This window comes from Heptranchias perlo, chromosome 6, assembly GCF_035084215.1.
Source record: "Heptranchias perlo isolate sHepPer1 chromosome 6, sHepPer1.hap1, whole genome shotgun sequence".
Classification (NCBI taxonomy): Eukaryota; Metazoa; Chordata; class Chondrichthyes; order Hexanchiformes; family Hexanchidae; genus Heptranchias; species Heptranchias perlo.
The window spans coordinates 37,759,940-37,785,655 of NC_090330.1; the positions used below are offsets into that span (position 1 = coordinate 37,759,940).

At 40.3% G+C, this 25,716-nt stretch overlaps 1 protein-coding gene across 3 annotated transcripts in view; it reads left to right on the plus strand.

The window, feature by feature from the left end:
• cwf19l2 (CWF19 like cell cycle control factor 2) overlaps positions 1 to 25,716 on the plus strand; it is a 151,551-nt gene that overhangs the window by 113,620 nt on the left and 12,215 nt on the right. For all 3 annotated transcript variants that reach the window (XM_067986138.1, XM_067986139.1, XM_067986140.1), the window contains 5 exons: positions 5,857 to 5,976; positions 8,565 to 8,702; positions 19,702 to 19,914; positions 22,374 to 22,490; positions 24,287 to 24,442. In XM_067986138.1, coding sequence (XP_067842239.1) covers positions 5,857 to 5,976; positions 8,565 to 8,702; positions 19,702 to 19,914; positions 22,374 to 22,490; positions 24,287 to 24,442 — 744 coding nt within the window. The remainder of the gene's footprint in view (positions 1 to 5,856; positions 5,977 to 8,564; positions 8,703 to 19,701; positions 19,915 to 22,373; positions 22,491 to 24,286; positions 24,443 to 25,716) is intronic.

Consider the following 25,716-nt stretch of genomic DNA (forward strand, 5'->3'; position numbering starts at 1 on the left):
TAAATTTTTTCCCTTCAAGTATTTACCCAATTCCCTTTTGAAAGTTACTATTGAATCTGCTTCCACCACCCTTTCAGGCAGTGCATTCCAGACCATTACAACTCGCCACGTAAAAAAATATTTCTTCATGTCGCCTCTGGCTCTTTTGTCGATCATCTTAAATTTGTGTCCTCTGGTTACTGACTTTTCTGCCACTGGAAACAGTTTCTTCTTATTTACTCGGTCAAAACCATTCATGATTTTGAACACCTCTATCAAATCTCCCCATAACCTTTGCTGTTGTAAAGAGAACAACCCCAGCTTCTCCAGTCTGTCCACATAATTGAATTCACGCATCCCTGGCACCATTCTAATAAATGTCCACTGCATCCTCTCTAAGGCCTTCACATCCTTCCTAAAGTGCGGTGCCCAGACTTGAACCCAATACTCTAGCTGAGGCCTAACCAGTGTTTTATAAAGGTTTAGCATAACTTCCTTGCTTTTATACTCTATGCCTCTGTTAATAAGCCCAGGATCCCCTATGCTTTTTTAACAGCCTTCTCAACTTCTCCTACCACTTCAAAGATTTGTGTAAGTGCACCCCCAGGTCTCTCAGTTCCTGCACCTGTTAAAATTGTGCCATTTAGTTTATATTGCCTCTCATTCTTCCTACCAAAATGCATCACTTCACACTTCTTTGCATTAAATTTCATCTGTCATGTGTCAGCCCATTTCACCAGTTTGTTTATGTCCTCCTGAAGTCTGTTACTAACCTTCACATTGTTACTACATTTCTGAGTTCCGTGTCATCTGCAAACTTCGAAATTATACCCTCTATGCCCAAGTCCAGGTTATCAGTGTAGATCAAAAAGAACTGTAGTCCTAATACTGACCCCCAGGGAACACCACTGTATACTTCCCTCCAGTCTGAAAAACAACCGTTCACCGCTACATTCTGCTTTCTGTCCCCTAGCCAATTTTGTATCCAGGAACCAAGCCAGATATATGGAATTAAGATACAGTTCAGCCATGAATCTAATTCAATGACGGAACAGGCTTGAAGGGCTGAATGGCCTACTCCCGTTCCTATGTTCCTACACCAGTTACCATTCTCCCCGGTTAATGAGCCGTAGTCACATCTACAGTTTAGTAAATTTTTAGGTGTTATGGAACTGAGGTTTGCAAGCTTTTTTCTGTGAACTTGGGAGATGCGATGTGAAAGGCAAAGTGAATGTGAATTGTATCAAGGGAAAGATGTAACTTAGGTGGTTTGAGAGAATGAAGTTTAAAAACAAAGGTATATGGAATGAGGCTGGGAGTGAAGAGAATGGGGTGAGAAGGTTTGTATTAGGTTGAAGTGATCACAGCAAGAGAATACAGTGTATGACTGACTTTTCACGTGTTTTATGTACTTAATTGGGACTGTACTTCCTTTTTCAAATCAGAGCAGTATATTGGTTCTTCACAACACACTATTGGAAATACATACTGTTATATTGACAATTTCTGGTAATTCTACTTCTGGTCTCTCATCATGGATATTTCTCCATAAAATGTGGACATTTCTTTATGTATCTGGCACTTTTCAGTGCACACATGCTTACTTGGCAGTGTGTGCTATGTATCTGACTATGTTCATTTAAGTTATCCACTATTTTTGAAGTAATTGGTATGAAATGATCTTGGTTGAGATATGGAACCATTAACTTTTAAGAGTCAAAGATCAGGGCCGCAGGATAGATGTTATTTTTATTAAAAACCAACTGACTTTGCTTATACAATAAATCAAAGATGATATGTAACTGAAGTAAACATTTGTAAACAATTTTACAACACCAAGTTATAGTCCAGCAATTTTATTTTAAATTCACAAGCTTTCGGAGACTTCCTCCTTCCTCAGGTAAATGTTTCAGGAGCTCCTTGAAGCCTATGCATTTATACATATAGAACAATACATGGTGTTTACAGACTGCCCCTGCAACTGCCCGTTGCCAAGGCAATCACCGTGTTCAGACAGAGAGGTGTCACCTGCAGAACCCCCGAATACACATTCAACAAAAAAACAAACAGGGAAAAAAAAACAGAGAAAAAAAAACAGAGAGAGGCAGAAACATCCGGAAGGCAGAGAGAGCCAGCAAATGACCCATTATATTAAAAACAGATAACATTTGTTCGCTGGTGGGGTAACGTGTAGCGTGACATGAACCCAAGATCCCGGTTGAGGCCGTCCTCATGGGTGCGGAACTTGGCTATCAATTTCTGCTCGACGATTTTGCGTTGTCGTGTGTCTCGAAGGCCGCCTTGGAGTACGCTTACCTGAAGGTCGGTGGATGAATGTCCATGACTGCTGAAGTGTTCCCCGACTGGGAGGGAACCCTCCTGTTTGGCGATTGTTGCGCGGTGTCCGTTCATCCGTTGTCGCAGCGTCTGCATGGTCTCGCCAATGTACCATGCTCTGGGGCATCCTTTCCTGCAACGTATGAGGTAGACAACGTTGGCCGAGTCACAGGAGTATGAACCATGCACCTGGTGGGTGGTGTCCTCTCGTGTGATGGTGGTATCTGTGTCGATGATCTGGCATGTCTTGCAGAGGTTACCGTGGCAGGGTTGTGTGGCGTCGTGGACGCTGTTCTCTTGAAAGCTAGGTAATTTGCTGCGAACGATGGTCTGTTTGAGGTTGGGTGGCTGTTTAAAGGCGAGTAGTGGAGGTGTGGGGATGGCCATAGCGAGGTGTTTGTCCTCATTGATGACATGTTGAAGGCTGCGGAGAACATGGCGTAGTTTCTCCGCTCCGGGGAAGTACTGGACGACAAAGGGTACTCTGTTGGTTGCGTCCCGTGTTAGTCTCCTGAGGAGGTCTATGCGATTTTTTGCTGTGGCCCGTCGGAACTGTCGATCGATGAGTCGAGCGTCATATCCCGTTCTTACTAGGGCGTCTTTCAGCGTCTGTAGGTGTCCATCGCGTTCCTCCTCGTCTGAGCAGACCCTGTGTATTCGCAGGGCCTGTCCATAGGGGATGGCCTCTTTGACGTGGTTAGGGTGGAAGCTGGAAAAGTGGAGCATCGTGAGGTTGTCCGTGGGCTTGCGGTAGAGTGAGGTGCTGAGGTGCCCGTCTTTGATGGAGATTCGTGTGTCCAAGAAAGAAACTGATTCTGAGGAGTAGTCCATGGTGAGCTTGATGGTGGGATGGAACTTGTTGATGTTATCGTGTAGTCTCTTTAGTGATTCCTTGCCGTGGGTCCATAGAAAGAAAATGTCGTCGATGTATCTGGTGTATAGTGTTGGTTGGAGGTCTTGTGCAGTGAAGAAGTCCTGCTCGAACTTGTGCATGAAAATGTTGGCGTATTGGGGTGCGAATTTGGTCCCCATGGCTGTTCCGTGTGTTTGGGTAAAGAACTGGTTATCGAAGGTGAAGACATTGTGATCCAGGATGAAGCGGATGAGTTGTAGGATGGCTTCCGGAGATTGGCTGTTGTTGGTGTTGAGTATTGATGCTGTCGCAGCGATGCCGTCATCGTGGGGGATACTGGTGTATAGTGCCGAGACGTCCATCGTGGTGAGAAGTGTTCCTGGTTCAACTGGTCCGTGGGTACTGAGTTTTTGTAGGAAGTCTGTAGTGTCGCGACAGAAGCTGGGGGTTCCCTGTACGATGGGTTTCAGGATGCCCTCGATGTATCCAGAGAGGTTCTCACACAGGGTTCCGTTGCCTGATACGATGGGACGTCCGGGTGTGTTGGCTTTGTGTATCTTTGGGAGGCAGTAGAAGTCTCCCACGCGGGGAGTACGTGGGATGAGAGCACGTAGGATGCTTTGAATGTCTGGATCGAAGGTCTTGATCAGTTTGTTGAGCTGGTGGGTGTGTTCTTTGGTCGGATCTGCGGGTAACCGTCTGTAGTGTTCCTGGTTGTCCAGTTGTCGGTATGCTTCTTTGCAATAGTCTGTTCTGTTCTGTATGACTATGGCTCCTCCTTTGTCCGCTGGTTTGATGACGATGTTGCGGTTGGTCTTGAGAGCGTTGATGGCGTTGCGTTGTGCTCGGGTGACATTCTGGACTGTCTTCTGAGTGCGGCTGATGAATCTGGCATTGACGCATTTCCTGACAGCTTGAGCATACATGTCCAGCTGAGGGCAGCGACCCTCCGGAGGAGTCCAGTTTGACTCTTTCCTCTTCGGTTGCTGTACCGCGGATCCCTCTGTCTGCTGTTCCGGATCGTCGATTGTCTCATTGGGTTCGCTGCTGAAATCTTGGGGTTTGTGGTAGAATTCCCGGAGCCTCATTCTCCTGATGAATTCCTCTGTGTCCGCCGCGAGACTAGTGGGGTCCATTTTCGTCATCAAACCAGCGGACAAAGGAGGAGCCATAGTCATACAGAACAGAACAGACTATTGCAAAGAAGCATAATGGGCATAAAACATATAAAAAGTAATCTAATTGCATATATGTTATATTCAGGTGAAATTATTATAGAAATATACTTTATCAAGCTTTCTTTTTCCACAACTAAAAAAAAATGAACGAATGCCAATTTCTATTCAGACATAAATATGTTGTGCTGTAGTGACATTTGGCAGGTTACACCAGTAATTTCCATCTCTTACTTAATCACTGTCATGTTTACTTCATGATGTGGAGATGCCGGTGATGGACTGGGGTTGACAATTGTAAACAATTTTACAACACCAAGTTATAGTCCAGCAATTTTATTTTAAATTCACAAGCTTTCGGAGACTTCCTCCTTCCTCAGGTAAATGTTTCAGGAGCTCCTTGAAGCCTATGCATTTATACATATAGAACAATACATGGTGTTTACAGACTGCCCCTGCAACATGACAGTGATTGAGTAAGAGATGGAAATTACTGGTGTAACCTGCCAAATGTCACTACAGCACAACATATTTATGTCTGAATAGAAATTGGCATTCGTTCATTTTTTTTTAGTTGTGGAAAAAGAAAGCTTGATAAAGTATATTTCTATAATAATTTCACCTGAATATAACATATATGCAATTAGATTACTTTTTATATGTTTTATGCCCATTAAATAGAAGATCTTACTCATTCTTTAAAAGTTTAAATAAAGCCAACTCAACTTTGATCTTGGTTGCAAATGATCTAGGTGCAGAGAACTCATCAGTTTTTAATTAGTGTAAAAGGTTGTCTACTTATCTTTAAGAATACAGTTAATCATTGTTCTTCAAATATACTTTTGATTATATTGCAACTAGTTTGAAGCTGTTATGATGTAAAGGCACTTCTATATTGATAGTGTGCTGCCAGTGGCTGGCATGTGGTATTCGCGGCATCATTGGCACGCCAACAAAATTAATAAAGTGAACTTCATGCTTCTGACAACATCTGGGACCTACTTTTGGTGAGTCCTGAAAACAGCTGTTGGAGGCACAGGAAACAGGGGCCTTTCCTTATTGGCCATTGAACAGAGACTGGTGGCACACAGGTACAGCTGAAAGGGTAGATCTTGTCTGAGATCACAAATTAGCTTGGGCCCGTTTTTTGGGATCAATGCCTGCACAGATTGGGCGCAGGCTGTCCCACTACGAAATTGATTTGCTTTGTAGCCATTTTATGCGCGGAAAATGGGCGCAATGCATACCAATTTCTATCCCCATGAATCTTCGTTTCAGTGCTTCGCCCAAGCACTAATATAAAAGTTCTTTCAGACTATCCTCCAAATTTGATTTGGCAACTTTGCACCTGACTTGCACTACATATTTTATACTGTTCCAATGCTGGAACTGCCTTGCATCGACACAAAATATGTATTACATTGCACAGCGATTTTGAAAGTTGAAACCAGATTATTTTGCAGTAAATGTATATATTTATTGAAGAGGTTATGTCTTTTTTAACTAATCTAGGCTGCAGATGAAAATCAGGAGGTGATTCTTGTTCGAACAGATCAGTCAGGAAGAGTGTGGCCTGTTGGTGCTTCGGCGGAATCCATAAGACATAAAGGAGGGAAAAAGAAAAGACAGATGGTAAAGTTCACATAACCTTCAGTTTGATTAATAGTTATAACTTCAAGTTAAAACATAAGTAACTGCTTCCAAGAACTTGACTTGGCTCCTAGCAGAAGTGTCAAGATTCCACTTTGAATTCATTTCAGTGCATCTTACATGTTTTTCACTTTTAGCTATAAAACCCAGACACTCTGTTCAGCGAAGAGAAATTAGAAGATTAAGGTTAAACCTTGTTGCCATTTATATAATGCAAAGTGCAGATAGTTGCCTGATGGACTGGAGTTTGAATGGCCTCAGTGCTATTCCTTTCAGTTCACCAGAATTTCTTTCACTCTGAGAGAATGATGAGTATTATCTTCTTTAACAGTTGGTGCCATAGGTGCCTAAATCCTTCCACTATTTTAAATATTTATATCTGCCAGTATAAAAATTCTCATTGTGCTGCAGAATACACTGATTCTTCGGTGAAATTATGCTTAGATTTCTCTTGCTGTTTACAGCAAATCTTGCCCATGAATTCTGCTTCTCTTTAGAACAAATGACAAGTGGAATTTTGTCAACTATAATTTTATTGCTTTCTAATACGGAGTTACTAATGCCAAATGTAATGTCCGCCGTGAAATATCCTTTTGATTTCAACTAGAATTTTAGAATATACTAGTTGATCTATTGTGGTGTTGCATGCAAGGAGTCAAAAACAAGTGTAGTCTTCAGGTGAACGTGGGGAGATAATTGAACTAGGACATAGCATTTTTTATAAAATACTTAATTTGATTTATGATTTATAGTTTTATAGCTAAATTTGGAAAAATATGAGAAGCAGAGCTGGTTGTTTCTCTGCAATATTGGCTGAGCAAGTGAGAGTTGTAAAACTGAGGCACTAAAACACCACCACTGGCAAGTGAGTGTAATTACAGCATGACAAGTTTACACAGACAGTTTCTATTATTAATATGGACATAGAAATTTGTAATGGAAGAATTTGAATTTGACAACAGTGGAAAAAAACGTGACAACAGGAAGTGTGATTTTGTTACCAATGAGTGCATGCAAACATAAGATTTTTACTACATTGTAGATTCATAGCTTTGTCCTAGAAAGTTAGCGTGACTTTAAATAAAAAGCATGACATTTGATAGTAAGTACTAAATTAATCTAAATAAAGTATGTTTCTCAGTGAAAATGTACCGTTGGCCAACAGGCTGCTAAAAATTATGACAATACCAGTTAATTACTAAAGCAGTCAGTCTTATAGTTGAGAATTCCCATGAAGCTGAATGCAAAGTTGAACAGGTAAGAATTACTGATCCTTCCAGATTGAACATAATTTATATAAAAATGTACTAGTTCCAGGAAAGTGCAAGATATTTTTAGCAAGAGTAATTGATTTTTAAATCAATTAAATAAAAAGAGAAAACTGAATGCTGGAAATCTGAAACAAACAGAAAATACACATCAGGTCAGTGAGCACCTGTAAAGAGGAAAGATAGGTTATAATGTTTCAGTGGATACTTTTCATCAGACTGAAGTCTAAGCAATAAACAGGCATTTTAGTAAGGGTGAAAAAATTGAGGACAAAGAGAGGGGGAGCAGAGGCAAAGAGAACCAACAGATACATCAATCACAGAGAGAGAGAGAGAGTTAATGCGTTAAATGGCCTGCAATAAGCTAAATAAAAAATAGAAGATATCAAAGATATCCACTGAGATAATGAGGAAATATAGAAAGCACAAAAGAATGTGCAAATAGTGAGGGATGGGTGAAAAAACACAAAAGAGGTCCATGTACGAGAAGTAAACAATAATGAAAGAAAAACAACTGCAGATGCAGCAGAAATGGAATTAAAACAGAAAATGCCAGTGAGCCAAAATGGATCTACTATTCATGAGAAGAGCAAAAGAACAGGTCCACATCAGGGGCCTAGACCACTGTTGGCACAGTGCTCTGATAAAGGGCCTCTGACCCAAAAGTCAACCTGCCTCTGCTCCTCATTCTGTGAATAGAATGAAGGGTGTAGCTAACGTTTGAAGTTACTAAAATCAATTATTTTTAAACAAAAATAGAGAATGCTGAAAATACTCAGCAGGTCAATCAGCATCTGTGTAAAGAACAGACAAGTAAGTTAAACTTTCAGGTGTGGACCCTTTTAAACAGATTGTTTTGATTTTTGTTTATGTTCAATTAATTTTAAAGAAGGTTTCAGCACACTGCTTAAAATACTCTGGACTTCAGTAGCAAATGATCTAATGTATTCTCTTAGTCCAAGTGAAAGGTTAAGGTTCTTTGAAAATAAATGCTATAAATTATCCTTTACAGACTATATGAAGGTTAGTGTATTTAGTCAAAGGAGAAGATTATCAGTAGCAGGGCAAGTTACTTGAGGTCTTGATGCTGTATCCATCTTGGCTCTAAAAAAGGCAGTGATACAATAAAGTTACTGCTTTTTTTTCATTAGGCTATAGTTTATTCTTAACAGACCTCCTGCATGAAGCTTGCAGCATTATAATAATGCCATCGAATTGTTTCTACGGTTGATTGGAGTTTAGAAATGTGGTGTTTTTTGTAATATTTTACACAACTATAGTATAGCAGTGTCTTTGTTTCAGATTGAGACTCACCATGAGGGAGAGCGCATTAGGTACTTCCAGAATGATGATAATTTGAGTCTACAAGACTTGGTCAGACAAGAAAAGATGACTACTGCAGAGGACCAGAATGAAAGGTTCTCACGAATGGCTTCTAAAGTAAGAATCTCTTTTGGTTATAGTATAATACCAGAATATCTGCCAATCTCAGTTGCTAATGCAATATTAACCCTTTGTACATTACTCAGCCTCCTATTCTGTTTATTTGCAATATATTATTTGCTTGCAAATAGAGGTAATCATTAGCTGTGGAGTGCAAGTGCACTCAGACAACTGATTGGATTGCTATTCACCCAAATGGCTGGTGAATAAGAGCATCCTGAGTTAATTTTCACTTCAGTTTTCTTTCTTGTCCTATGGGCATTTCCATCAACTCTTCACCTCCCCAACAGCCTAATTTCAGGCTCACCTCAACGATGTTCACATGTTGTGTGAGACTTCTTCCAAATTCCATGAATGTTTTCTATCTTTAAACTCTGGGCCTTCTCTTAATTCTTGTAGTAGCATGGTGGTTATGATAGGACTAATAGGAACATAGGAAGAGGAGTAGGCCATTCAGCCCCTCGAGCCTGTTCCACCATTGAATTAAATCGTGGCTGATCTGTATCTTAACTCCATCTACCCTGAGCAACCTAGCTCTAATTTTAAGTTTATGCACCCTTATTCTAGACTCTCCCACCAGAGGAAATCGTTTCTCTCCATCGACCCTATCAAATCCTTTAATCATTATAAAACTCAATTAGATCATCCCTTAGTCTTCCATATTTAAGGTAATACAAGTTATGTAACCTGTCCTCATAATTTAACCCTTTTAGCCCCGATATCATTCTGGTGAATCTGCGCTACACCCACACCAAGGCCATGATATCCTTCCTGAGGTGCGGTGCCCAGATGGGGTCTAACCAGAGCTCTGTACAGCTGTAACATAACTTCCACCCCTTTGTATCAGCAACCCAGAGGTCATGAATTCAAATCCCACTGTGGCAAGTTGTGAAAATAAATTCAATAAATCTGGTAATTTATGGACTAGTGCCAGAAAATGACCAGGAAAGCTGCTGGATTTTTTTTATTTATTCGTTCATGAGATGTGGGCATCATTGGCAAGGCCCATCCCTAATTGCCCTTGAGAAGGTGATGGTGAGCCGCCTTCTTGAACCGCTGCAGTCCGTGTGGTGAAGGTTCTCCCACGGTGCTGTTAGGAAGGGAGTTCCAGGATTTTGACCCAGTGATGATGAAGGAATGGCAATATATTTCCAAGATGGGATGGTGTGTAACTTGGAGAGGAATGTGCAGGTGGTGTTGTTCCCATGTGCCTGCTGCCCTTGTTCTTGTAGGTGGTAGAAGTCGCGGGTTTGGGAGGTGCTGTCAAAGAAGCCTTGGCGAGTTGCTGCAGTGCATCCTGTGAATGGTACACACTGCAGCCACAGTGCACCGGTGGTGAAGGGCGTGAATGTTTAGGGTGCTGGATGGGGTGCCAATTTTTTTTTTATTCGTTCATGGGATGTGGGCGTCGCTGGCGAGGCCGGCATTTATTGCCCATCCCTAATTGCCCTTGAGAAGATGGTGGTGAGCCGCATTCTTGAACCTCTGCAGTCCGTGTGGTGAAGGTTCTCCCACAGTCCACAAGTGGGCTGCTTTGTCCTGGATGGTGTCGAGCTTCTTGAGTGTTGTTGCAGCTGCACTCATTCAGGCAAGTGGAGAGTATTCCATCACACTCCTGACTTGTGCCTTGTAGATGATGGAAAGGCTTTGGGGAGTCAGGAGGTGAGTCACTCGCCACAGAAAACCCACCCTCTGAAGCCACAGTATTTATATGGCTGGTCCAGTTAAGTTTCTGGTCAATGTTGACCCCCCCCAGGATGTTGGTGGTGGGGGATTCGGCAATGGTAATGCCGTTGAATGTCAAGGGGAGGTAGTTAGACTCTCTCTTGTTGGAGATGGTCATTTCCTGGTACTTGTCTAGCACGAATGTTACTTGTCACTTATCAGCCCAAGCCTGGATGTTGTCCAGATCTTGCTGCATGCGGGCACGGACTGCTTCATTATCTGAGGGGTTGCGAATGGAACTGAACACTGTGCAATCATCAGCGAACATCCCCATTTCTGACCTTATGATGGAGGGAAGGTCATTGATGAAGCAGCTGAAGATGGTTGGGCCGAGGACACTGCCCTGAGGGACTCCTGCAGCAATGTCCTGGGGCTGAGATGATTGGCCTCCAACAACCACTACCATCTTCCTTTGTGCTAGGTATGACTTCAGCCACTGGAGAGGTTTTCCCCCTGATTCCCATTGACTTCAATTTTACTAGGGCTCCTTGGTGCCACACTCGGTCAAATGCTGCCTTGATGTCAAGGGCAGTCACGCTCACCTCACCTCTGGAATTCAGCTCTTTTGTCCATGTTTGGACCAAGGCTGTAATGAGGTCTGGAGCCAAGTGGTCCTGGTGGAACCCAAACTGAGCATCGGTGAGCAGGTTATTGGTGAGTAAGTGCTGCTTGATAGCACTGTCGATGACATCTTCCATCACTTTGCTGACGATTGAGAGTAGACTGATGGGGCGGTAATTGGCCGGATTGGATTTGTCCTGCTTTTTATGGACAGGACATAATTGGGCAATTTTCTACATTGTCGGGTAGATGCCAGTGTTGGAGCTGTACTGGAACAGCTTGGCTAGAGGCGCAGCTAGTTCTGGAGCACATATCTTCAGCACTGCAGCCGGGATGTTGTCGGGGCCCATATCCTTTGCTGTATCCAGTGCACTCAGCCGTTTCTTGATATCACGTGGAGTGAATTGAATTGGCTGAAGACTGGTTTCTGTGATGGTGGGGATATCGGGAAGAGGCCGAGATGGATCATCCACCTGGCACTCAATATTGTCATAAAAACTCAACTGTTTCACTAATGTCCTTCAGGGAGAGGAACTTGCCATCTCCTAGCTGGTCTGGTTTACGTGTGACTCCAGTCCCACACTACGTGGTTGGCTCTTAATGCTCTCAGCTACTAGGGATGGGCAATAAATGCTCCCTTCCCAGTGTCAACCACATCCTAAGAGCAAATAATGTGTAAAAAATATTTTTTTTCTTATGCCCTGATCTTATCGCACTGTGCACTATTGGTAGCAAGGTATGTTACTTGCTTCCAGGCTTCAACCTATGCTGCTTTCAGGTGGCTGTTTGTAACAGCACTGCAGCAAAGGCCTTTTCTCTGAACTTCCCTGTCCAGAGCAATAAGATTGCCATGGTAACTCAGCAACATTGGGTGATCAAATCTGAACTCCATCACTGCTACTAGTTATTTTTCTTTAATATTAGGTGAACAGGAGATTCCATTCAACATTGAATTTTAAAAAAAATTATGCTAATTTTTGTCAGTGATTGGTGTTACAAATTCAGGACAACTTATAGATATATTCTTGGGTATAGTGGTGCCTGTTGCTGCCTTAAATGGTCTGAGTACCTATTTTTTATGGAAGTTGACTTCCAATGCCCTACTTCTACTTGTACAGTAGCGGGACCCAGGCGTGTACCAATGAAACTCCTTTGTGATGTTCGTTTCTTATGTACATATACTCTTCTCATGTCTCCGAAAACAGACTAAGTTAACACTGGCAACATTTGGTTTGGATTCTAAATTCCTTTATTCCATAGTTGGTAAAACATACAGAACAATGAGATTGACGAGAGTCGCTTGAAACAGTTGTTACAACTTCTGTTTGCATACTGTTAAAATAAAGAACACACAAGGATTTTGGTGGGCCGCCTAACTCAATTTAAAAGCACAATCTCTATCTTGTCCAGCTGCTCGGGACAGCGGTTTATTCCTGCTGCTCAACTCCTTGGTATGTGTGTTCTGATTTTTAAAACCTTCTCTCAGCCCCCCAGGGATCAAAAAACACCAAGGTATGAAGTACCTCTCTGAATAACCAGACATGACTAATGAAATGTCCATTGTTTGGGTCTCCAAGAAACATCTTCCCATCTTGCATTATGATTATGGTTCATCTATCTACTGATCCACAGCTCACCTTGGGGCTGTCTTGGGAAGCTCAACCCTTTTATCTTGTGTCCAAGTCCTTTTCATGAAACAATGGCCAAAGGATCCAGAACTGTGACAGTTGGAAAAGGAGTATTTTACATCTTTGTTTATTCACTGTCAATATCAAGCACTTCTGGATCGGGCTATGTGCTCTTTTCTCTGCCTCAGCAATGACCATTAATGCCAACCTCAGAGGACCATTCACTGCTCCAGTGTGAATTTTCTTATATCCCACGCCAACCATCCTTATTGTCTCTTTGCTGGACAGTTTCTTCTGAAGCTGTCTTTGGTTTTAACGTGTGGACCTGTGTACAGTAGGAAACTGGGCAGGACTGAACTGCCTACACTCCTTTCACTTAGTACCCTAACAGGCAACAGAGGAAATTTGATCCCTTTAATCTGGGCAGATTTCTCCTTCCATAAACATTGATTTATGACCTTAGATTATAGATAGCATTAGATCTTAACTAAATTTATGATGTGGAGATGCCGGTGATGGACTGGGGTGGACAAATGTAAGGAGTCGCACAACACCAGGTTATAGTCCAACAGCTTTATTTGAAATCACAAGCTTTCGGAGCTTTGCTCCTTCGTCAGGTGAGTGAAGAGTTGCATATATGCAGGGCCTTTATGCAACTCTTCACTCACCTGACGAAGGAGCAAAGCTCCGCAAGCTTGTGATTTCAAATAAAGCTGTTGGTCTATAACCTGGCGTTGTGCGACTCCTAAACTAAATTTATAACAGACTTCCTGTTATTGGGCACTGGAGGAATCAATAACCAAATCAATATTGTGGCAACATTCTGTTTAATGTTCGACTGCCAAGGTAACTCCATAAATATTACAATGAACCAAAAATGCTCCAAGAATTTGCACCAACATCAAATATATTAAGTGTTAAAAATAACACAATCCAAACCAGGTTTTGGTTGATGCAAAACTTTTAAAATCGGCTGAATGTGAAATTTTGAGTCTACCTTCAGCTCATGATGTTGGCTCTTTCGTGCAAATTTACACAATGTGCTTTACCCTCACAGTTTCTAAAATCCAATCTTCTACTTATTTGTTTCTCTCTCTTCGCTTTGCTCTGCTCAGTTTGATTTATTTTATTTCCTTGTTTCCTCTGTGGTTAGATAAGTAACTGATGTTGTATTTAAACTTCAGTCTCAACTTAATGTTTGCACTCCAAGTTTTCTCAACATGAAGCAGGTTATTGGACAGAGAGGGAATACTGATAACTTGAAGTACACACACCACTCGTATGAAGAGACAACCTTTTAGACATTGACATACATGCCGCTTCCCATCCTTCCTTCACTGCTGAGACAACACTGAATTGAATTGAATTTATGTACAGTTGTGTACACTGCCTATGTCTTCTATGCAGAGAGGAGAGGGAGAGAGAATAGGTAGAAAAGGACATAAATACATATAAAAAGAAAGTTACAAAACCAAAATAAAGAGTAAACTAGGCAGCAGTTACAAATTTAGTTCTAAATCCAGCTAAATAAATTGTACTTATTATGCATGTTTTGCATGGTCTATCTACAGTCATGTGCTCCTAACAATAAATTCTGACATTTTAGATTATTGTTTCAGTCTTATGATATGGCTATGTTGTGCAATAACTAGAGCTTTGAGTTTGCTGTTTTCTTGTTGCAAGTGTTGATCAAAACACAGTCCACTGGAGACGTACTTGATAGGTTTCTTAAAAGGATGTTAAGAGCTCTGAGACACTATTTATCATCCTAACTCCTAATTTTCTGCTTTATCGTTTGGAAATAAATCTCATTAGAGTACCTGACTGGGTAGTGTACTGATGGATTCATTCAGTAGTTTGTTGTGATTGAGGTTGATTTCCCAGAGTATTTCTGTTTTATATATTGATTTACATTGTTGATAAATTCAATAATGTCAAATACTTTTTCTCTTGGGAACTGTAGGAGAAACATTTCTCACTACTATGTCTGAAGACAGACACATTGGGCAGAATGTTGACACTGAGCCGGGTGGGCTGATGGTGGGGGGGGGGGGGAGGGGTGATTTTCGGGTGCAAAACCCGGAAGGTAAATTGGCAGTTTAATGAGGTAATAAATTTTACATCTGGGCTTCGTGCCCGTCAGCCAGCCTGATTGACAGGCCGGGGAGGAGATCGGATGGACCAGGACTTAGAGATCGGAGGTCGCTCGAAGTCGGGTGAAGAGTCAGAGGTGGGGGTGGGGGGGGTGCTGGAGGGTCCATCATTGGGTTGCCGGGGGTTGGGGCGATCACGCAGGTGTTCCTGTCAGCGAGGTGAGCTTGTTGGGCCTGGATGAAGCACTCCTGCTCCTCCGGGCCCACAAGCAGTGCGATAAAGGCACTCACCTCATGGATCCAGCCTTTCCCACGTGCTTTCACTTGACATGAATCGGAACCAATGGGAAACCTGAACAGGTAAGGTTAATTTCATTTTAATTTTCCAATACACAAAATATTAAGCACCTTAAGTAGCTCAGTGAGGTACATTGCCCTTTTAAGTATTGGCCCACTGGCTTTAAGTAGGGTTGGGACTTCCTGGTGTCTGCTGTGCACACGCATACAAACCTGCCTGGGTTAAATCCAGAAGTGGGCGAGTTGGAGCCGGGATGCGGTCCCGTTCCAAAAAGCTGATAATTTAACCTCGCACCCACTCCCAACCCACTCGTTCTTGGGGGTTAAAATTACCCCCATAATCTTTTTAATTCGATCTTTAGTATTAGTTTTGTAAGGGTTTAAATGCCACAGAGCTAAGAGTGTAGTGGGAAATAAAGCCTTCCATTTAGGGAAGTAAGTCTTTAAATAGAAAGTCGGCTGCAGTTGATATTTAGTGACAGATGATTTTGACTGTGTTGGCTAAGGACAGTGATGATGATTTTAGGTCCTGAATGAAAAACTTTTATGTAGGATGTGCTGTAATGCCATCAGTTTAATATATCAGTGTAATTTTTAATTTGGGCTTCATTAAATATTTGGCTACAATGGGGCATCGGGTCAGAGTTACCTGAAGTACAGTTGACAAATTGAAATGAGTACAATTTTTAATTTATAGGAATAACTTGATTATGACATTTCAGCATATATGCAGTCTACAGTTTTAATTTCTTGATGTTGCAGTGTACTTGAATACAATTCTTTTCATATTTTCCCAAAATGAACAGTTTTATTTATACAGTCTTTTGTTTGGTTAACATCAAAATTTAAGAGTAAGCATAAAATGTCAATCATCAGTGACATTACTCTGCTCCTAAAGTCCCTTTCAAACACAGATGCAACACATCAAAGACAGCACATGCTGTTATTTAGGAAGCCAGAATAGAAGCAGATCCTTGTAATAATAGTGTTTACATTAAAGAAATAGACTCTTACAGTATTACTGGATTTTAAATATGTTTTAAAATATTAATGAAAATTATTCTAGTGTTAGGTTTACTGTATATAATATAGTCTTAATGTCAAAAAACATATCATTCATGGTTATTGATTACCTATGCTTTTAATTATCTTAATGGGGATTTTCTTTTGAAATGCAGCATCTTATGGAGTGAATTTGCAATGGTGCTGTCTTTTTGATTCTCGTTTTAATAGTGTCTATCTGAATTTTATTGACTTACTGGGTAGAAATGCCAATTCATTACCGAGCCTCCTGAGACACACTTCCTTCACATAAATCTTCGATACTGGTCTCTACATCTTCTATTCCATCTTTTCTTCTAGTTATTTCTTTTACTCAGCTGCGCTCTAAATGCACTAACATAATCTGATTACTTAAGTGACCATGTGCTGTGATGTAATGATCCACTCTCTTTAGAGATAGTTATAGAAAGCCTCTCTTCAGAGAATAAGTGGTGATGTAAGGGCTTGAAATCTAATTAGTCTGTGCCAATGCATACTCCTTTCTAATTGTCTATCTTAGCACTACTGCTGAAATGAAAATTGGTCCATAAACACAATTCCTGTACATACGTAGATGCACTCAGCTTTTTTATTCACGAATCTTACCAGAGATGGCATTTTCAGGAGAAAAGAAGTGAAATTCTCATTATTTCCATCAGTGTCAAATTTTCAGAGTTTTCTTGTGTTAAAAGTAAAATTATGTATTGGATATGATTCTAAAATGAAAAAGAATGCTCTCAATCTAGCAAAAAATACAGTAAATTAATAAGAATTGTATCTTCACTACAGGGTATTAATGAGTTAATAATGTGAAACTACTAACTTCAAGTAGTTATTCTGTCTTAGATGTTGTAATTTTGCTCATCTGTAGTCATTTCCTTGAGTAAAAAATCATCCTTGGTAAAATTATGTTGGCGACTCATTGATAGGTCAGTTGTAAATGAGATACATTAATGAAATTATGTGAAAGAGTTTATTAGGTTCATTTCACAGATGGTGCTGTGATGTGATGCAGGATTTTAGAATTTCACTTTGCTATGGCATTAACCTCTTGATGGAAACTAGTAATTTCACATACCTCCATTAGATAATATGAAATAATTGATTTTCACCCACAATTCCCCACATGGTGGCATTCCAATCTCTCCTTTTCCTATGTTCTTATGAGGGCCAAGGGGCCAAGCGTTTCCATACAGAACATAGAAATTTGTTACAGAATGCATTGGCAGAGAGTAGGGAGCAGCTCATCAGTCCACTCTCTGAGTCTGCTAGGAAATCCAGAGTTAGGGGAAAATACCTATTCCCCTATTTTGTTCCCACCTTTCTTGACTACATCAACTCTTGTTGATGTAGGAATCCACATGTGCTGGCGAGCTCCCAAAACCTCAACCAAGTGATCATGATTCACGTGTGAGCCTAGACAGTGTGTTAACAGACTAGTAAATCTTGGAGAACATCACAACCAAGCCCAATATTCTGTTCCGCAAACGATGTTCTTCTCAATGGTCACATTGACTTTCCAGCAGTGGTCAATGGATAGCAGTCAATAACAGGAACCTTGTCTGATTTTTATTTTTTCCTTCCCCTGACATAATTGTCTGAGGCCATTTGTAGTATCCAACTGCTGACCCAGATGAGGTGAAAATTATATTTTAAAAAATAACTCAATTTCTTTGTTATTTTAAAAGAATACTTATTATAAAACATATAATACTTATTATGAAAAGAACATTTCTTTTAGATCTCAGTATGAGTTAACAATAAGGCAAGGAGTACAGTGCAAGCTAATTATGATGCACTTGTTTGTATGTTGCTAATTTGTTCATTATAAGCAGTTGTCCAGTGCAGCCTTTGTATAGTATTTTGAAAGTGAATCCTATGAGAGCAAGTAATTAGGATGTTATTTTAAATTAATTGAGCTGCTTCTCCTGTAGCTTGTTTTTTAAAATCATCTTTAGTGAACATAGTGCTTTGTACTAATCTGTTGCTGAGGATATACAATGCAGTTGCTGACATGCAGTTTCAAGGAACAGTATTAGCATGTTTATCTATCCATGAAAAGAAAGGTTATCAGACCCATATGCATCTACCCCATCCACTGGCTAAGTGCATCGCTGTACACCAACCATCCAGGAGCACTGATGTATTTTCACTTTTACCAAAACCAGTATGCTGAGTTAAAGAACATGACACTGTCAGAAATTAACTACTCTTTTATCTAACTCATAAGTGTCATGACACATTTTAGAGGTGGGTAAATATATTCTAAGAGATTTCCCATTGTAAAATGAGCAGCAATTAGCTGTCATGGTTCCAGTCATGGCAACAGGCTACCACTAGATGGAGTTTCAGAACCTGCAGATACCCACAGTTCAGCCTACATTGTTTTATAAGCTCTTAAATTACAAATTTTTGCCTCCTCGTATCTTTAAAGGATTGATTTAATTTTTATATTTTTAAATAAACTCTCAAAAAACTCCAAGATTGGAACCTATAAGCCCATTCCAGTTATCGATCAGCTTCCATTATTGCCTGCCGCACCTTCCACCTCTGAGGTCCTCACTTTTGCCCACTGCCCTCTGCCCTGCCTTTTCTGAATTTTTCAGTAGCTTATTTTTACATTAAAAGTATTTTTTTCATTAATTTCTCGTGAAATAATGATTATTTTCAAAAATCAAGCCGACTTCATTTAAAATTTTTAATATATTTATATGTTCAATAAAATTAAAATACTTTAAGTACTGCTGATTTTCAATTTTTTTTAAATGTAAGCATTTTGCTAATTTAAATTGGGTCACTGATTTTAATATTTACTGAATAACATTAATTATGAATTCCATATTTAACTCAAATACGATAAATAATAATTTTAACAATTTACTGAGTGAGATTAGGTATGAATATTGTATCCAATCGAGAGCGGAGACATTCAAGCTTTGAAAACAGTGCAAAGAGAAGCCTCGAAGCTGATTCCCAGTCTTAAAGGCCTATTAGGAGGAAAGGCTGGAGAAATTCAGGTTTCTCAGCCTTGAACGGAAGTGTCTGAGAGTTGATCATCCAGAGGTATAAAGGATAGTAAATGGTATGGAAAAGACAACTCTGGAAAGTTACTTTAAATTGTGAGAGTAGGACAAGGGGCTACAGATTCAAATTATTTGAAGGAAAACTCGAGACTGATATCAGGAAAAAAATTTCACACAAATTGTGATCAACACATTGAAAAGGGGTTCCCAAGTAGAGTAGAGCCAAACCCCCGAAATCATTTAAAAACCAATTAGATACTGCAACGGGGGGGGGGGGGGGATTTTATGGTCATTCTGAATGGATCAGCTAAGATGGGCTGAATGCCTCCTGTGTGATGTTGTGAAGTAGTGATTCTGATATTTTAATAAGGTGAGTAATGTTCTTAATATTTAAATTAATTAAATTAATTAATGATGATCGTAATTTTTTTTGAATAAAATTAGATGACTGATTTAAATGTTTTACTGAATAAAATTGGATTAATGGTGATTTCAATATTTTACTAATGAAATTGGATGAATTGTGATTTTAATGTACTTAGATTAGATAAATTACAATGGGTATATGATAAAATTAAATTGAATTAAATTAAACATTTTCAACTGCCCATTTTATCTTTTTCTGTAGTTTATGGAGAAGATGGATAGGGATTACTACACATTAGATGACATGTTTGTGTCAAAAGCAGCCAGAAAAGACCAATCAGGCCAAGAAGATGAAAGACAACGAAATAAAGCTATCCATGAGCACAACAGATTGGCTGGCCGCATGGAGAAATGTCAGTACTGCTTTGACAACCCAGAACTTCCAAAGCACCTTATCATTGCTATTGGTGTAAAGGTAAGGTAAATAGATCTTGAGAAGTTACCACAAGATTATGGACAATCAGTCCCTATTCTGGGTTAGCCTAGAGCGCCAACCCTCCAGAATTGTCCTGGAGTCTCCAGGAATTAAAGATCTGTCTCCAGGACACTGCTGCAAGCAATCCGGGAGAAATATTATAGGGGCATTAAAAAGAAGTTTGTTTTCTTTTTCTTTGAACACTTTTATCAGTTATAAAAATATTGGAGATAGGAAAAAAGGCTGTTTGACTAACAGTCAAGAATCATCTATTCAGATAATGAAGAGTCAGGCATGACAATGGATGTGTTGGGCAACCAGTGGTGAGTGGGGTGGTTGGTGGTGGAAGGTCATGTGATGAAACCTCCTGAAATGCATCCAACCAGATTTGGCAGTCCTAGACTAGACTCCTGTCCAGTGATTTTAAAAGAAATTAGCAGATCTCCTGTCACATTGCTCGCAGTGAATCAGAGGATTCTCTGTTTTTTAACAATAGGGGTATTTATACCTCACAGGAGATAACTTCAGGCCATTGATTTCCAATGATTGAATAGCGTACTGGTGCCCAAGGGGAAAAAAAGGGAGAGTAGCCAATGTGTTACCTTGTCTGCCCTGATTAGGTCGTTTAATTCCTTGCGGTGCTGATATGCTGTTCTGGGGTGAAAGAATTGGCACTCAGTACCAGTGCCATCTCCCTCCAGTTGGCACAAGACCTTTTTATGTAGCTTCCTCCCATGGTAGCACCACCCTCTGCTGCTGCTCCTCCTTCTCCACGATAATGACATACAAGGATATGCCCGTAAGCGAATGCCATACCTGCTCCTAAGAAGCCCCCATTGTGAATGAGAGAGGGGCGGGACAGATGAAAATATGCCAATGGTTTGACCCTGCCAGAAACACTTAGAAGCAGGAGCAAGTGTCTGTAGGCAGAATTGCAACAAAAAATAAAATTAAAAAAGTTACTCAGCTGCAGATATCGCTATTCAAACTCTCCAGATTCTTCAGGATCAAATACCCCTCATTCTGCCTGTATCAGCTGGTCCTGGCAGCTGCTGCACCTCGTACATCCCAGTTTAAGTTACCTAGAGTGCATTAGGAGTGGAAATCCAGGAAACTTGGAGCCACATTTTGACATATGCAAATTAGGTCAGTCAGGACTTGGAGGGCTGATTGTGGGAAAATTCAAAGAGCACGAGAAAACTCGGGGAAACATTTTAATGGTGGAAATCAGGTGGAAACGGTTGCCTGAAAAAAAATTTCCGTTGTCATTCATGCATCACTATTGCATTGAAATTACTGAGGAAAATCGCCACGGTCTTTTTGACAAGGTATTGGTTCAAAAATGTCTTCTGTTTGTGGAGTGTTTGCTTTAGTTGCTGATGCTGTACATCATAGACAAATGGAAGAAGGGTAATATGGGTGGAGGAGAAAGCTCCTTCACAAAGGATTTATCATCTTAGGATGAATTCGTTGGCTCTGTATAGCAGCTTGGGCAACTGCCTGAGGCTGTCAGAAGTGGCCTCACTGACATGTGACACACACTGTGGTAACAAGCTGGAATTGTTTTCCCTTTTTGTGACAGCACTTTTAGTCAAAGTGGACTGCTCACTTTTAGTCAGTCAGCTGGTTCACTTGAGTGTAGTGATGTATCATCAAACTTAAGAGAAACCAAACTCTTGAGAAATCCACTTAAGTAGAGTTTCTGTTTACCTGATATGGAATGTGCACACTTTCCCTGTAGGGACACAACCCAGTTACCTAATCCGAGAGCTCTGGTACAAGTTGGCAAGAGCTAAGGCATAAGGACTCACAATGTGCATAAGGGTTCTGTTGCAACTTAACCAGCAAAACACTGGAAATCTTGCTACTTGTCCAGATAGTACTAGCCTACTAGCCATTAAGGCATTGGCTTGCATGGTTATCAAGAGCTGAGTAGGAAGAATCATAGCTCCTAGTGACAATTCTATCCTTCCATGTCCCATCAGTTAAGCAGAAGTTCTCCAGATTGGCATACTGAGCCAAAAATGGTGCATTTCCACCATCCTCCTGGATACATACCACAGTCCATCAAATGGTGGTACCACCAGATTGATATTCAAACCTTTAGGAGCAACTGCTTGCCTGTCTGCAATCCCATCAAGATAAATAAAGAACAAACCTGAATCTATATAGTGCCTTTCACAACCTCAGGACGTCCCAAAGAATTCAGTCAATGAAGTACTTTTGAAATGTAGTCACTGTTGCGATGCAGGGAAACGCCACAGCTAATTTGCACACAGTAAAGTCCCAAAAACAGCCATGAAATAAATGACCAGATTATGAGATGATTTTTCCACTTACATTTATGCATTGGAGGAGCTATGAATTGAACTTGTTGTGAAATGTTCAGCAGGCAAAAGAAAGCATTTTGTTCATTTTCATTTAATTATGTGAATTGAGACATTACCTCTCTTTCCTAGGTATATTTGTGCCTGCCCAATTATCAGTCAATGACTGAAGGTCACTGCCTAATAGTACCTCTCCAGCATCACACTGCAGGTACCATACTGGATGAAGATATCTGGGAGGAAGTACAGGTCAGATTAACACTGCAAATTATCTTTATCTGCTTTAAAGTACCTTTCTAATTATGATATTTTATTAGACCATTGCTCTTTGTTTTCAATTAAACCAAGATCAAAATTGCCAGGCATTGCATGGGACTTTCTAAGCACTAATTACCAGCAAGTCTTGCCTTTTAACCTTATTCTCACAAGGTGAATGAAAACTAAAAAGTGCTTTGGATTGATGTAGAGCAATGACCATATGCTTGAATGAGCTTCAGATGAAAAACGAATATGAATATTCTGGTAAACACTTCATTCAGCCTTTTAAACATGTACACGTGACTGAGTTTGAAAGCTTAATGAGAAGGTTTTAAATGATGGCTATCAAAGCATGCAGTCAAACTGATGAAGGGACAGGACTTAATTTTTAGATTCCCCTAGATACTTTTAAAGGAATGCTCCAGGTTAGCTATTCCAAAAATGTAAATCAAACTAATTTCATGTTCGTGCACTGCATTCTCCCCACTGGCTCAGCTGATTAAGGTAGTGAATAGCTGAGCCACACGGGCCAAGAAGGTTCCAGGCTCGATTGTGTTTAGCAGATTTCAGCTGGGTTAGGGATGGGAAAATTAGCCAGGCTTTCAGCTCCTGATCACTATGCAGTAATTCCTACTGGCATTGCTTATGAATGATTCGGGATCAGCTGTGATGTTCCCAGAGGTCGAATACCCTGCCAACACTCAGTCTCAACTCATTAACAGCCTTTGCTGAGGCTCATATGTTAAAGAAGGCAATTGGAAGATGACTGACATCTGTGTAATGATGCCGAAGCAAATAGTTTTAACCTAGATTTTCCAATTGGTGTTATTTTAAGGTCAGCATTAAAGTAATAGCAATCAGAAAATCTAGGCTAATGCCTTCAGCAGAAGAGGAAAGGACTGAAAATTGATGGGAAAAAAGAGGGGATAAAACATTGCATCTCTTGGATCTCCTGACTTAAAAACAAATGTCATTGTCCATGTCTGCCTTCTCGTCATTGCTAGCATCTTTAAAAAAATTTTATGCCAGTCTGACTTGCTGTTGGACAGCAGTATTATTATGTCCTTGGATCTGTTCAAGGACTCCCTAAGTTCTGTGGAACCCATTTGAAAATCTATGCTATAGAGTTGAGATGGAACATTTCTGGAGGTTTCCGAATAAGCTGAAAATGGGCAGCTGGCTGTTGAAAATGGGGGAGAGGGGAGGCACTTTGGCCATCCCTTTGACACCTAAGGTCCACTCAATGCAGTTTTCGGGCAGGCCTGTAAATGGGTGAACAGCACGCAATCCCCCCCCCCCCCCCCCCGCGCCTGTTTCTAATAGTAGGCTGCTAAAATATGAAAATCAGGAAGTAAACAAGCGCCACTTACAGGCCATAAGGATGGCAGGTGTCCAAGAGGAAATGGTCAAAGCTAACATTAACAACTACCTTGAGAATTACAAATAGCTTATGTGCGCTGTGGCAAAATTCCTTCTTCCTTGGTATGCTTTGAGATGCATTTCAAACCTCTCCGTGCACTGGCAAAGAACTTTTTGGTGACCCTTAAATTGGCTGTAAATAATTTGAGGTGCTTTATCTAGCTTCCTCCAAAGACATGGGTCAATGGGTAGTGACCAGGAGTAGGGAAACCTGGTTGATTTTTCCTTTCCTAACCAAAGGGAATCCTGGCTAATATTTCCTAATAGCATAAACCAATGTTCAAATGTAGGACCTTGTTGTTAGATGATTTAAAAGTAATTTGCTTCCTTGTCAGTACAGAGGACTGAACTATCTGCCTTTTTAACAGCTATTCCGAAAAGCCTTAGTAAAAATGTTAGAAGACAAAGATCTCGACTGTGTCTTTTTTGAGACCAATATGCGTTTGAAGAAACGCTTTCATATGGTGTATGAATGTATTCCTCTACCAAAGGAACTGGGAGACATGGCTCCAATCTACTTTAAGGTAAGCCCTGAATGCTGAGAGTGATGATGGTGGAAATGGTCAGTAAATTCATTTTCTGAGATGGATAATTAAGAGCCTCCTAAATAGGCTTCTGTTGCAGAACTGACTTTTCATTGATCCTTAAAACAAGAGCTAATGACTAATCTTTACAGATATTTTAATAGAATGTTTTGGTACTTTAATAGAATATATTAGCAGAGTAATTTGCAAGAATATTTTATTCCCGTTTAATCTTATTCAGTAATTATTCTAGTCTTTCAAATTTAGGAAATGTCATTTTAGAAAATTTAGTGCAGTTTGTTGCCAGCGAGTGAGGACAGGTACAAGTTTGAGATTCGCTCCACTCTTTTCCTGACCCGAGCTCTGCCAAGAAAAGGCTACAGTGTCTCCTAGCGGGGCATAGGGAGGGAAAATTGAAGGGGAGATTCCCACATGTATAGTCTCCAGTACCTCCTAGGGGAAGCTGCACAGGACATTGGTAACAGGCTGTGTACCCATTCTCTCACCTGCAAGAATCAGGCCAAAGAAGTGAGAAAAAAAAAAGAGGATGAAACTACAAGATAAACGAGCGAAACTCACCCTAATATCCCCATAAAATAAAGTTTGCAAGGCAATTAAAAAGCAAAACTATAAATGCTAAAAATCTGAAATAAAATCAGAAAATGCTGGAGCTACACAACAGGTGCATCAGCATCTGTAAAGCGAAAAGACAGTTTTAAATTTTGGTTGTAGCACATTCATCAGAGCTGGAAGTGAAGCAAGCCCAGTAATAATACTGAGCAAAAAGGGGAGAGAATAGAACAACAGCTGGAAGTCAAAAGTCAGGAATGCTGACTTCTGGCACAGAGCAGTTAATGGACAGTAAACAAGCTTTTTAAAAAGTTGGAAAGAGGTGAAAATATGAACGATGTATGAAGATCTCATTGAAGCCACGAAAAGGTATTTAAAGAACAAGCATTAAAAAGCTATGTATGGTAGTGAAAAGGCACGGGAATGGTACACATAAGAAAATGGGGGAAATTAAAAAGGAAAAAAAACTGTCGATGAAGGAAATCTGAATTAAAACAGAAAATGCTGGAAACACGCAGTAGGCCCATTAACATCGATAACCGTCTGGGTGCAGACCGCTCCCCCCCACCCCCCAAAACATCAAAACTATGTTCCAATTAAGGATCTACACCTGAAAAATAATTAATGACTTCAAACTTCTTCAGAACTAGTCTGGACTTTGACCAGATGCTATATTAATTACAACTTCTATTTTAAATAGAAAT